General features: G+C 43.5%; 1 protein-coding gene across 2 annotated transcripts in view; it reads right to left on the bottom strand.

Moving 5' to 3' along the window:
- The window catches only part of Nckap1l (NCK associated protein 1 like), a 58,939-nt gene that overhangs the window by 41,069 nt on the left and 5,143 nt on the right, over window positions 1-12,727 (bottom strand). For both annotated transcript variants that reach the window (XM_070042246.1, XM_070042248.1), the window contains exons 6-9: window positions 12,487-12,577; window positions 12,268-12,405; window positions 8,916-8,964; window positions 8,664-8,820 (exon numbers count right to left, since the gene is read on the bottom strand). In XM_070042246.1, the coding sequence (XP_069898347.1) occupies window positions 8,664-8,820; window positions 8,916-8,964; window positions 12,268-12,405; window positions 12,487-12,577 (435 nt within the window). The remainder of the gene's footprint in view (window positions 1-8,663; window positions 8,821-8,915; window positions 8,965-12,267; window positions 12,406-12,486; window positions 12,578-12,727) is intronic.

The raw sequence follows: 12,727 nt of genomic DNA, 5'->3' as shown, positions 1-12,727 counted from the left end.
GCAGCTCTTAATTTTTTAAATAGATAATAACTATGATTCTGAATGCTGATGGTTTATGCCTGTAATCCTAGCTTCTCGTGAGACTGAGATGTGAAGATGGTGTTTCAAGTCAGCCTGGGTAGAAAAGTCTGTGAAACTCCAATTAACCAGCAAAAAGCCAGAAGTAAAGCATGGTTCAATTGACAGAGCACCAGGCCTGAGGATAAAAGCTAAAGAATGGTGTCCAGACCCTGAGTTTAAGCCCCAGTACCATCATGAAATAAAATAAAATACTGAAACAAAGAAAAGATAACAACCAGAAGAAAGGAAATTACTTGCCCAAGTTCACATAAAGGCTTGAACTTGGGGCCTGGGCACTGTTCCTGAGCTCTTTTGCTCAAGGCTAGCACCCTACCAGTTTGAATCACGGCACCACTTCTGGTTTTCTGACAGTTAATTGGAGATAAGAGTCTCATAGACTTTCCTGCCTGAGCTGCCTTTGAACCTTGATCCTCATCTCAGCCTCCTGAGTAGCTAGAATTACATATATGAGCCACCAGCACCCAGCCCACAGAGTCTTTTTTTTAATATATTTTTAAATGATTTTAGGGATGGGAAGGTGGCTCAGTGATAGAGTGCTTGCCTTGCATGCATGAGGCCCTGGGTTCAATTCCCCAGCACTACATAAGCAGAAAAAGCCAGAAATGGCACTGTGGCTCAAGTGGTAAAGCACTAGCTTTGAGCTGAAGAGCTGAGGCACAGTGCCCAGGCTCAGAGTTCAGGCCCCATGACCGACATACATACATAAATAAATAAACATAAATTATTTTATTATATTTAAGTAGTTTTACAAAGACCTTTCAATTCAACATGTCAATTTATGTCTACAATACATTTTTTAAATTGAGATTAGGTGATTACATATAGCAAAGCTGAGACTGGACTTCTTTTTCCAATCCTGCACTCATTGCTTGAAAACAGTAAAGCAAGGCACTCTTCTGGTTGGAGTAGGGTGAATAAAGCAGGGCATAAGACTGGATCATGGGGGCGGGGGGGGGGGGGTACAATGCAGGTGACTCAAATGGCAGAGTGCTTGCTTAGTGAGCACAAGGCCCTGAGTTCAGACCTTCACTTGACCTTGACAATGCACTGAACTTCATCCATTCTCATACCATCAAACTCCTCCAAAGGAACACTCTTCTTACTCTCTCACTTCTGAAGCTCATAAAGCCTTCAATACTTAACAAACTGCTCTCTCAGAAGTCAGTGTGAATTGCCGAATTAAGTAGCCTTTTTATTGCTATGGCTTATCTATAATATTTGGCCATAGTGATTTGTGCTCTATCAATCTGTGCTCAGAATCCCAGCATTACTGTTGACTCTTTGTTCTCTGTGTTCCTTACATATTACCTTCTTCTTTTTTTTTTTTTTTTTTATGGTTCCGGTCGTGGGGCCTGAACTCTGGGCCTGTGCGCTGTCCCTCAGCTCTTTAGCTCAAGGCTAGCACTCTACCACTTGAGCCACAGCACCACTTCCGGCTTTTTTTTTTTGCTTATGTGGTGCTGAGGAATCGAACCCAGGGCCTGTATGCAAGGCAAGCGCTCTACCACTGAGCCACCTTCCCAGCCCCATATTACCTTCTTTTATCATGTATCACTGTTTTTGTTTGGTTTTGGCAGTACCACAGTTTGAACTCAGGGCCTCATGCTTGCTAGGCAAGAGCTCTGTCACTGAGCCACACCTCTAGACCTTTTGAAAAAATATTTTTATTGTAAAGAAACTGTAAAGAGGGATTACAGTTACATGAATAAGGTGATGAGTACATTTCCTACTGAGCATTATTACCCCCTCCTTTGTTTTCCCCTACCATCTCTTCTCTCCACACCTCCCCAACTCCTTCCCCCCCCAAATTGTAAAGTTCATTTTCAACGTAGTTTCTTGTACATCTCATTGTTACAATGGGTCAACCTGTATCTTGTTTCAGCATTTTGTTATTTCCTTTCCCCTCTCTAAATGAGAAAAATGTATGTACAAGATTCAGGGCACCAGAATCAAATACAGTGACAACAGGGGTCATACCATAAGGGGGAGAACATACAAAGAAACAAAAAATCACATAGTACATTAAAAACAACAACAACAACAAAGAAAAAAACCTCTTGTGTCCATATCTTAAGGATCATTTCACCTAGCATCATCTTATGTGGCCATCTGTACATATGGTCATGTGTACATATGGTCATATGTACATAGCTTTTGTACATTGTACATATTTATATAGCTTTGACCTTTTCTGCTTGTCTGGTAGGATTATCCTAGACATTTACTAGTTATTGCAAATAAGGGAAAGCATGGGACCTATGATTCTTTGGGTCTGGCTTACTTCACTTATAATTTTTTCCAAGTCTTTCCATTTCCTAACAAATGGGGCCGTGTCATTCTTTCTGATGGAGGCATAGAATTTCGTTTTGTGTGTGTGTGTGTGTGTGTGTGTGTGTGTGTGTGTACATATATACATACACCACATATTCTTGATCCATTCATCTACTGAGGGGCATCTGGGTTGGTTCCATATCTTAGCTATGGTGAATAATGCTGCCATAAACATAGTTGTGCTGGTAGCTTTAGTATGGCCTTGTTTGTAATTGTTTGTGTAAATGTCTAGAAGTGGGATTTCTGGGTCATAGGAGAGCTCTATGTGTAGTACTGCTTTCCAGAGTGGTTGAACAAGTTTACACTCCTACCAACAATGCAGTAGGGTTACCTTTTGGCCACATCCTCTCCACCATCTGTTGTTATTAGATTTCTTGATTATAGCCATTGTAACTAGGGTGAGGGGGAATCTCAATGTTGTTTTGATTTGCATTTCTTTTTTGTGTGTCAGTTGTGGGTCTTGAACTCTGGGCCTGGGCGCTGTCCCTCAGCTCTTCAGCTCAAGGTTAGCGCTCTACCACTTGCGCCACAGCACCACTTCTGGTTTTCTGAGTGATTTATTAGAGATAAGAGTCTCATGGACATTCCTTCCCCGGGCTGGCTTTGAACCGCGATCCTCAGATCTCAGCCTCCTGAGTAGCTAGGATTACAGGTGTGAACCACCAGCGCTCGGCTTGCATTTCTTTTATGGCCAGAGAAGTTGAGCATTTCTTCATGTGTCTTGGCCATTCTTATTTCCTCTTCAGAGAAGTCTCTCTTTAAGTCTTTAGCCCACTTATTAATCCGGTGGTTGTTTCTTGGAGGATTTGTTGTTGGGGGATTTAATTTTTTGAGTTCTAAGTATATTTTGGATATCAGACCCTTGTCTGGTTCAGGCCTGGGTATGTGCCTGAGCTCTGAGATGCCAATTTTTATGCCTCCAATTGTAGCTGGTATGACAGGCATAAACCATTGTGCCCAGCCTCTTGCACTGACATGAAAGTCTCATAAAGTGTTCTGCCTGGGCAGCCCTGGAACCTATTTTACATTTCCCACTATAACTCAGATAACAAGACTGTATTATGGTACCCAGCTATTGGTTGAGAAGGGGCAAGTGTCTGCCCCAACTGGCTTCATACCTCAGTCCTCCCAATCTCAGCCTCCCAAGTAGCTGATTACAAGTATGAGCCATCCACCCCATGCTTTGTCATGCGTAGCTGTTGGCACCACATTAGTGGGGCTTCATACCATCTCATTTCCCTTCTCCAAACCAGTCCTTATTGAACTTAGTGCAAAATGATAGAAATTTAGAGTTGAAAAATATCTTAATTAAATCAGGATTCAAATCCACAGCAATCTGAATGGATAATTATTTCCAACATCTATACAGAGCAAGGAAAAGAAATGGGATTAAGAGCATTAAATTTTTTTTGTTTTACCTCTTATTAAGTGAGGGACATTGAGACTGAATCTCTTGCCTACTCATTTACAAAAAGAAACTATTGCACCTGAGTTATTATACCTGATTTGTCATGGGGACCAAATTGGATCATTTATGTCAAAGAACTCCCTAAACTATAAATCATACATACCAGTTGTGTTCTTAGTGATGGGGAACAACTCTCAACTATTCCTTCCATTCCTTAGAACTAGTAATCATTACCAAGTTTCTTCATATAAATAACCCAAATCCACATTCTGAAACATCCTTTTTTTTTTTTCTTTCTGGCCATTTTCGAGACTTGGACTTGGAGGCCTCCCACTCCCTTGGCTTGCTTGCTCAACTGATGCTCTACTACTTGAGCTACACCTCCAGATCTTCACTAAATGAAGTATCTTGGGCTATGCTACCCGGGCTGACTATGAACCATGTTCCTCCAGATCTCAGCCTCCTGAGTAGCTAGGATTATAGGTTTGAGCCACTAGTGCCCAACTCACATCCTAAAACTTCTAATTATTAACTATAGACTTATTCCCTCTTCAAGTCTGACACTTACATATTTATATAACACATAATTTTTATATAACACATATAATTTATATATGTATATATAAAGTTTGATACATAATGCACAAACACACATACACACACACACACACACACACACACACAGAGGGAAGATGCATATCAAACTATTTCAGGAGTAAGACTGTAGTCAACTTCTACTTTGTGATCATCACATTGCTGGATGTTCTATTTGCCACCAGAAATAAATGCAGGTAATGCAGATATCCCACACATCTTCTTTATGATACAGCTTTCTCGCCTTTCCTTTACAGACTATTAAAGAGTTGTTAAGTTCCTTATCTCTAATTTATTCTCTTTTTTTTTTTTTTTTTTTTTGTAGCTATGGGGCTTGAACTCTGGGCCTGGGCACTGTCCCTGAACAATTCAGCTCAAGGCTAGTGCTCTACCACTTGAGCCACAGTGCCACTTCTGGCTTTTTCTGCTTATGTGGTACTGAGGAATCGAACCCAGGGCCTCATGCATGCGAGGCAAGCACTCTACCACTGAGCCACCTTCCCAGCCTCAATTCTCTCTCTTTTTTAATGCCTGTAGTAGGGCTTGAATTCAGGTCCTGGGCATTTTCCCTTAGCTTTTATTTATTTGTTTGTTTGTTTGTTTGTTTTGGTTAGTCCTGGGGCTTGAACTATGGGCCTGGGCCTGGAGACTGTCCCTCAGTGTTTCAGCTCAAGGCTAGCATTCTATTACTTGAGCCACAGTGCTACTTCCAGTTTTCTTAGTGGTTTATTGGAGATAAGAGTCATGGCCTTTCCTTCCTGGGCTGGCTGTGAACCACCATCCTTAGATCTCAGCCCCCTGAGTAGGATTACAGGCGTGAACCACCATGCCCCAGCTCTTTAGCTTTTTTTGCTCAGGGCTGGCACTCTACTACTTGATCCACAGATCTATCTCTGGTTTTATGATAGTTAATAGGAGATAAGAGTCTCACAAATTATCTTGCCTGGGCTGGCTTCAAACCAGTTGGCCATCCTCAGATCTCAGCCTTCTGAGTAGCTAGGATTATAGGTTTGAGCCACTGGTGCCCAGCCTCCCATTTATTTAAATCTACTGCAACCCTACACTCATGTGAAGTTGTTCCCCAAAAGATGGCCTTTATAGCCAAATCCATTGAGCATTTTTCAATTGTCCTTGTGTTTGTCCCCATAGCAACATCTAATTTGGATAACTGGACCTTCCCTCCTTTTTAGTTTAATTTAATTTTTATTGATTGATTTATGGCAGTATTGTGGTGTGAACTCAGAGCCTCACACCTGCTAAGCAAGTGCTCTATCATATAAGCCACTTCTCAGCCCCCTATGCTTTTGACTTTTCAGATACGTTCCAGGCTAGCCTGGACCTTAATCCTCCTATTTATAACTCATGCATAACTACAGTGACAGCTGTGTACCACCACATGCTACTCAGCTCTTTACTGGTTGATATTTGGGGGCTGGGAAGAGGATTGTCTGATGAACTTTTCACCTCAGGCTAGCCTCCAATTGCAATCCTCCCAACCTCAACTATCCTTCCTAGCTAGGATTATAGGCATTAGCCACCATGTCCAGCCTGTTCCTTCTTGCAATGCATTCTTCTCTTCTGTTTTCTCCCTTCTTCTAAATGTCCCCCATCGGTTTCCCTGCCTCTACCTGGCCCTTTAAATAGCAATGTACCCAGAAGGGAGCCTGCTGTTCTTCTCACAATACATATTCTCCTGGAGACTCACACCTACTTTCAGGGTTTTGGTTGTCATGTCACCAATCTTCATCTGCTTCCAAACCTCAGTCCTCAGTTCCCAGACCGCACAGCAAAAGGCCTAACACATCTCCCCTCAGCATCCTCAAGACACTGCAAATTCAACTTCTTCAAAACTGAATTCACAGCCTCTTTCCCACAAACTTGCTTTGGCTCACACCTTCTGTAACTTGAAGGAATGCCAGAGATCCACACTGGAAATTTTGCCATCATCCTATTTTACTTACTTCAGCCCCGCTGCTAGCTTTTCCTATCTAATTTCTCTTTCCCCTGCAGCAGAATGATCTTTTCTAAAATGCAAATATGGTCATCTCAACTGCACAGTTTGAATTCACCCGATGGTTCGCTACAGAGACAGATTCAAACCCCATAACAGAGCACATGAGGTCCCAAGTTCTCTCCAAGCCCATCTCTTCACATCCCCATCTTGGTAATTCTTGCTCTAAATTATGACCAGCTTTTTAACCCTAGCCATCCTCTCTCTTGCCCCCAAAATTTTGCTAGTGTCTGTCTAGAATACCTTTTCCTGTCTTAATCAACTCTTCTGCATTCCACTCAACACACACACACACACACACACACACACACACACACACACACACACACACACCTTTTACACATACACACCATGCATGCTTCAGCTGTTCAGCTCTTATGTCTATATATCTCTAGTTTTTCTTGATCCTGAAGGGCCAACTCAGTATCCCTCTGATAGACTGGTTTCTCCTTATATTGCATAAATCTTTTGCCTTCTAGGGGGGAGGTGGAGGGTTGTGCTGGTTCTAGGGCTTGAACTCAGGGCCTGAGTATTGTCCCTTAATTTTTTGCTTGAGGCTAGGACTCTACCACTTGAATTACAGCTCCATTTCAGGTTTGTTGATGGTTAATTAGAGATAAGAGTCTCACAAAGTTTCCTGCCAGGGTTGGCTTTAAACCCCCATTCTCAGAGCTCAACGTCCTGAGTAGTTAGGATTAGAGGCACGAATTACCAGCACACAGCTCTTTTGCCTTTTTTTTCCCTTTGATCCTTGAACTTAAAGCCTGGTCCCTGCCTGTGAGATTTTGTGAATAAGGCTACAGCTCTACTACTATGATACACAGCTCCACTTCTGGCCTTTTAGGTAGTTAATTGGAGATAAGAGTCTCACAGGCTTTCCTGCCTGGGCTGGCTTCGAACCATGATTCTCAGATCTCAGCCTCTTGAATTCCAGGTGTGAACCACCAGCACATTTTTTTTTTTGGTCAGTCATGGGGCTTGAACTCTGGGCCTGGGCATTGTCCCTGAGCTCCTCAGCTCCAGGCTAGCACTCTACCACTTGAGCCACAGCGCCACTTCCAATTTTCAGGTGTTTAATTGGAGATAAGAGTCTCACAGACTTTCCTGCTTAGGCTGGCTTTGAACTGTGATTCTCAGATCTCAGCCTCCTGAGTAGCTAGGATTATAGATGTGAGCCACTGGTGCCTGGCTGTTCTTTTGCTTTTTTAAGTATCCTTCTGAATATTTCCACAACATTCTTTGTGTTTACAAGCCATAATCCTTTACCCTATCATAAGAATTTGTCTATTTTTACCAATTTGTAAACTACTTAGACAGGTTTTTTTTTTCTTTTTCTTGCCCAGACTAGCTTCCTGCTTCATCCTTCCAGGAACTGGGATTACATATGTGCTTCACCAAACCTGGCTTGAGACTCCTTTTATTTAACAAGCACATACATGGTGCTTACAAGCTACCAGGAACTCTTAACGTGCACTTTACAAATAGTAATACTTTGATTCTTCATAACCCTAGGAGATCTGTCATAGGAAATCAGTACTGTTCTCCACATGTTACAGAAGAGGAGACTGAGACAATGGCATGGAGAAATTAAGTAACTTGCCCAAGGCCACACACCTTGAATTCAAACTGAGACAGTCTGATTTCAGAGTTTATGTGCTTCATCTCCACCGTATCTTATTAAGTCACTGTGTTCCTAAGATCCTGAGGAATACCAAGCAAATAGTAGGGATTTGAAAAACATTTCTTTAATAGTTAGGCCTAACCCTAACTATTAAAGAGGAGGAGGAGGAGGAGGAGGAGGAGGAGGAGGAGGAGGAGGAGGAGGAGGAGGAGGAGGAGGAGGAGGAGGAGGAGGAGAGTGTCAGGAGTAAGTGGGGCACTGATTACTCATGCCTATAATCCTAGCTACTCAGGAGGCTGAGATTTGAGGATCACATTTCAAAGCCAGTTTGGGAATGAAAGTCTATGAGACTCTAAGCTCCAATTAACCACCAAATAGTTGGAAATGGAGTTATGGGTCAAGTGGTAGAATGTTAGCCTGGAGTGGAAAAAGCTAGAAGACAACACCCCAAGCCCTGAGTTCAAATATCAATACTGGCTTACACGTGTGTACACGAGCGCACACACACACTCACATACGCACACACACACACACACACACACACACACACACACACACACACACGTCAAGGGGGGCTAAAAGTTACCAAAGATCAGTTTGGTTCTTGTGTCTCTCACCCTTTCAAACTGCTGAACAGGTCCTCAGTGACTTTGTGTACCTGCAGCACATCCTCCCGGATGAGGGTGATGTAGAGGGAGCCCTGCAGACACAGCTTCCACAGCTTCTGGCACTGGTTATTGGAGTTGAGGCACCCATGACAAAGAAGAAACCCAACTGCAGGGGGTAAGGAGTGCAGACAAAGGCATTCAGAATGTTCACCCTTGCAAGATGCTACTTCACCCCTACTCAGCTAATCCCACTAAACTTACTTAGGATCCAGCGTTCCATCACTTCCACAGACAGATACTCACAGGCCATCTAGGAGAAGAAAGGCAGAGACAGCCAAGCAGTTAGTTAACTTAGTCTTACCCTAAAGGAAAAAGTCAATCTAGAAGCTGAGAATCAATACAGGCTGGTGCTAGAGATATGAAGGTGGTGGGGGAGAGGGGATAGTACATGTCCAGCACTTGGAAGGCACACACACACACACACACTTATTTCATCAGACTAGATTAGGGCACTTTGATAAGCTAATGGTTTAGAATGTTCCAGGAGGGGGGTGGGAAGGTGGCTCAGTGGTAGAGCGCTTGCCTTGCATGCCTGAGGCCCTGGGTTCGATTCCTTAGCACCACATAAGAAAAAAGAAAAAAGCCAGAAGTGGTGCTGTGGCTCAAGTGGTAGAGTGCTAGCCTTGAGCTGAAGAGCTGAGGGACAGCGCCCAGGCCTGTAGAGAGCTGCGAGAGGCCGCACCTGGAAGATGGCGCTGGCTTCCGCCCTCCGCCTTCCCCATGGCGAGTGCTCTCTGTGGTAAACAACTCCTTATATGGCTAAGGCAAAGAATCTGGCTTGCTTCCGCACACCTGAACCTATTGGTGGTTCTCACGTGGCGTATCAGGGTTGGCTACCCAGCGGGTACTTAAGGCTGTGGGGAATTCTCCCCAGGGTTGGGGTCAGAAGATTACTCAAAGGTCCTGAATAAACTGCAGAGAGAAGAGTTCGGTGTCGCGTCTTCCTTGGTGGTTGAGGGGGTCGCCACACAGACCCAGAGTTCAGGCCCCATGACTGGACCCAAAAAAAAAAAAAATGTTCCAGGAAGCTGGGCATTGGTGGCTCATGCCTATAATCTTAGCTACTCAGGAAGCTGAGATCTGAGGATTGCAGTTTGTCAAGGGCAGGAAAGGCCGTGAAACTCTTATCTCTAATTAACCACCGGAATACCAGAAGTAGCACTGTGGTTCAAGTGGTAGAGAGCTCACCTTGAGCTAAAGAGCTCAAGGACAGTGCCCAGACCCAGAGTTCAAGCCCCACAACTGAAGAAGAAAAAAGAATGTTCCAGAAAAGGAAGGCACTGAAACAGTAGGCTGAGAGGAAAGAACATTATTGAAAAAAAGGAATAGAAGCTCAGGACAGAATTTCAAACAAAATATTTGACATCATTTTCTCTCTCTTCAACAGTTCAGCTCAGGCATTGCTAAATCATTTCTGTAATCCTAGCGACTCAGGAGCATGAGATCTGAAGATGGCAGTTTAAAGCCTCTGGGCAGGAAAGTCTGTGAGACTCTGACTCTAATTAACCAGCAGAAACCAAGAAGTGGAGCTATGGCTCAAATGCCAGTCTTCAGTCAAAAAGCCAAGAGAGACCATGAGGTCCTGAGTTCTAACCCCAGTACTGGCATATTGGCACACTGGCATGCGCGCACACATACACACATGCATGCACACACACACACACACACACACACACCTTTTAGATATTTTTAATAGCTAGAGAATAAAATTCAGAGCCTTTACATGATTCTTCCTCCATTGAATTATTTTATCACACTTAAGGTAGAAATCACTCATTTGACAGTTATCATCAATCTTGAATCTTCAGTTCTATTTTTATAACAAGATACTATAAAATACTAGGCCATAAGATCTTTGAGGGAGGACTCTGGACCCATAGTAATTGAATAAAAGCTTTTATTAACTGATTCATGAACTCAAATTCCTAGTGTTTGTTCCTTTTTTTTTTTTTTTTGGTCTGCGTGGGGCTTGAACTCAGGGCTTAGGCACTGTCCCTAAGCTCTCCTGCTCAAGGCTAGTGCTCTACCACTTTGAGCCACAGTGTCATTTCCAATTTTTGAATGGTTAGAGATAAGAGTGTCACAGGGACTTTTCTGTCCCGGCTGGTTTCAAACTGTGATCCTCAGATATCAGCCTCCTAAGTAGCTAAGATTACAGGCATGAGCCACTGGCACCCAGCATATTGGCTTCTTTTTAAGACAGGGTCTCTGTATGCTGCCCAGGCTGATCTCAAACCCATGATTCTCCTGCCTCTAGCTCCCTGGTGCTGTAATTACAGGTGTAAACCACTAGCTCCAGCTGACTCAGTTTTATACATTCATTCTTCTATGAATATTGATTAAATCCTTCCCATGGGCAGGCACACACTATTTCTGGTCCAAACAAAAACTCCAATCCAACCATGATATTTTGGCTATAAGAATTTACCAATGGGGGGGCTGGGAAGGTGGCTCAGTGGTAGAGCGCTTGCCTTGCATGCATGAGGCCCTGGGTTCGATTCCTCAGCACCACATAAGCAAAAAGTAAAAAAAGCCGGAAGTGGCGCTGTGACTGAGGGACAGTGCCCAGGCCCAGGGTTCAGGCCCCATGACCGGAATCAAAAAAAAAAAAAAAAAAGAATTTACCAATGGTGGCTGGGAATGTAGGTTAGTGGTAGAGTTCTTGCTTAGCATGCATGAGGCTCTAGATTCAGTTCCTCAGAACCACATACACAGAAAAAAAAAAAAGAAGTAACCAACCAGAACCAAGTACTCTAGCTCATGCCTGTAATCTTAACTTCTTGGGAGGCTACAATGGGAAAGATTGGAGTTAGAGGTCAGTCCAGGGAAAGAAGTAAGGAGAGCCCATCTCAACCAATAAAGTACTAGGCACAGTGTGTACAACTCTCAATCCAACTATACAAGAAGCATAAATAGGAGGATCATAGTCCATATTAGTCCAGCTTTTTTTTAAAGCACTACCTATTGAAAAAAAAAGAAAATAAAAAAATGGCTGGGAGTATGTCTCAAATGATAAAGTTTCTATGCAGGAAGCACAAGACCCTGAATCAAACCCCAGTTCTGATTTTAAAAAGAAAAAAGCCACCAAATAGACTGGGGCATGGATCAAGTCATATAGCGCTTGCCTTGCAATAGTGAGGCCTGAAGCCAGACACCTGTAGCTTAAACCTGTAATCCTAACTACTCAGGATGTTGTCTGAGGGTCATGGTTCAAAGCCAGCTCAGGCAAGAAAGTTTCTGAGTCTCTTATCTCCAATTAACCAGCAGAAGGCCAGAAGTGGAACTGTGGCTCAAGTGGTAGAGTGCCAGCCTTGAGCAAAAATACTAAGGGACAGCACGCAGGCCCTGAGTTCAAGCCCCAGTTCTAGCACCAAAAACAAAAACAGACAAAAAAAAAAAAAAAGAAAGAAAACACAAGAAGTGATCAGTTTAGAAATAAATCTTAGAAGAGGGCCAAAGCCTTCTTAGGGCAGATTCTCCTGAAAGAAGCACAATCTACAGATATAGTCTTGGCAGAGAATGGTTTCCCTAACAGAAGGAAAAGGGAACTCACTGTGTCTGAGTTAGCAGGGTCAATCATGGCTGGAGGGTTGCTGATGAGACTAAGAAGCTGGGCACTGCGCCACTGCTCCGCTCCTTGGTTCCTCCGGACAAAGAGGAAATGCAAAGACAGTAAGGCTCCACTCACAGCCTGTAGGACAAGACAAACCCTTCATGTCACAGACAGGGACATCTTTGCCTGAGAAATTCTCCACTCCTTCAGGGAACTCGCCTTGGTGTGAGGCCCAAACTCCTCTGTCAGCTTCTTCAGCGGGTGGTCATACTCCAAGACCATCTGGCCCAGACGAGCAAAACTGGGGTCACTGGGAGAAAGCAGAGGAGGGAGGAGTTACAGGCCTTAAGCATGACATAAAGCCTATGTTTGAAATGGATGGACCTAGAACAAATCATGTTAAGTGAAGTAAGCCAGTCTCAGAGAGACAAACAGAGCATGTTTTCTCTCCTGTGTGGAA

This window comes from Dipodomys merriami, unplaced genomic scaffold (genome assembly GCF_024711535.1).
Source record: "Dipodomys merriami isolate MVZ:Mamm:240054 unplaced genomic scaffold, mDipMer1.0.p SCAF_10, whole genome shotgun sequence".
In the NCBI taxonomy this organism is placed as follows: domain Eukaryota; kingdom Metazoa; phylum Chordata; class Mammalia; order Rodentia; family Heteromyidae; genus Dipodomys; species Dipodomys merriami.
Note: the sequence above shows the minus strand (reverse complement) of the source record. Positions and strands in the feature narration are given on the sequence as shown.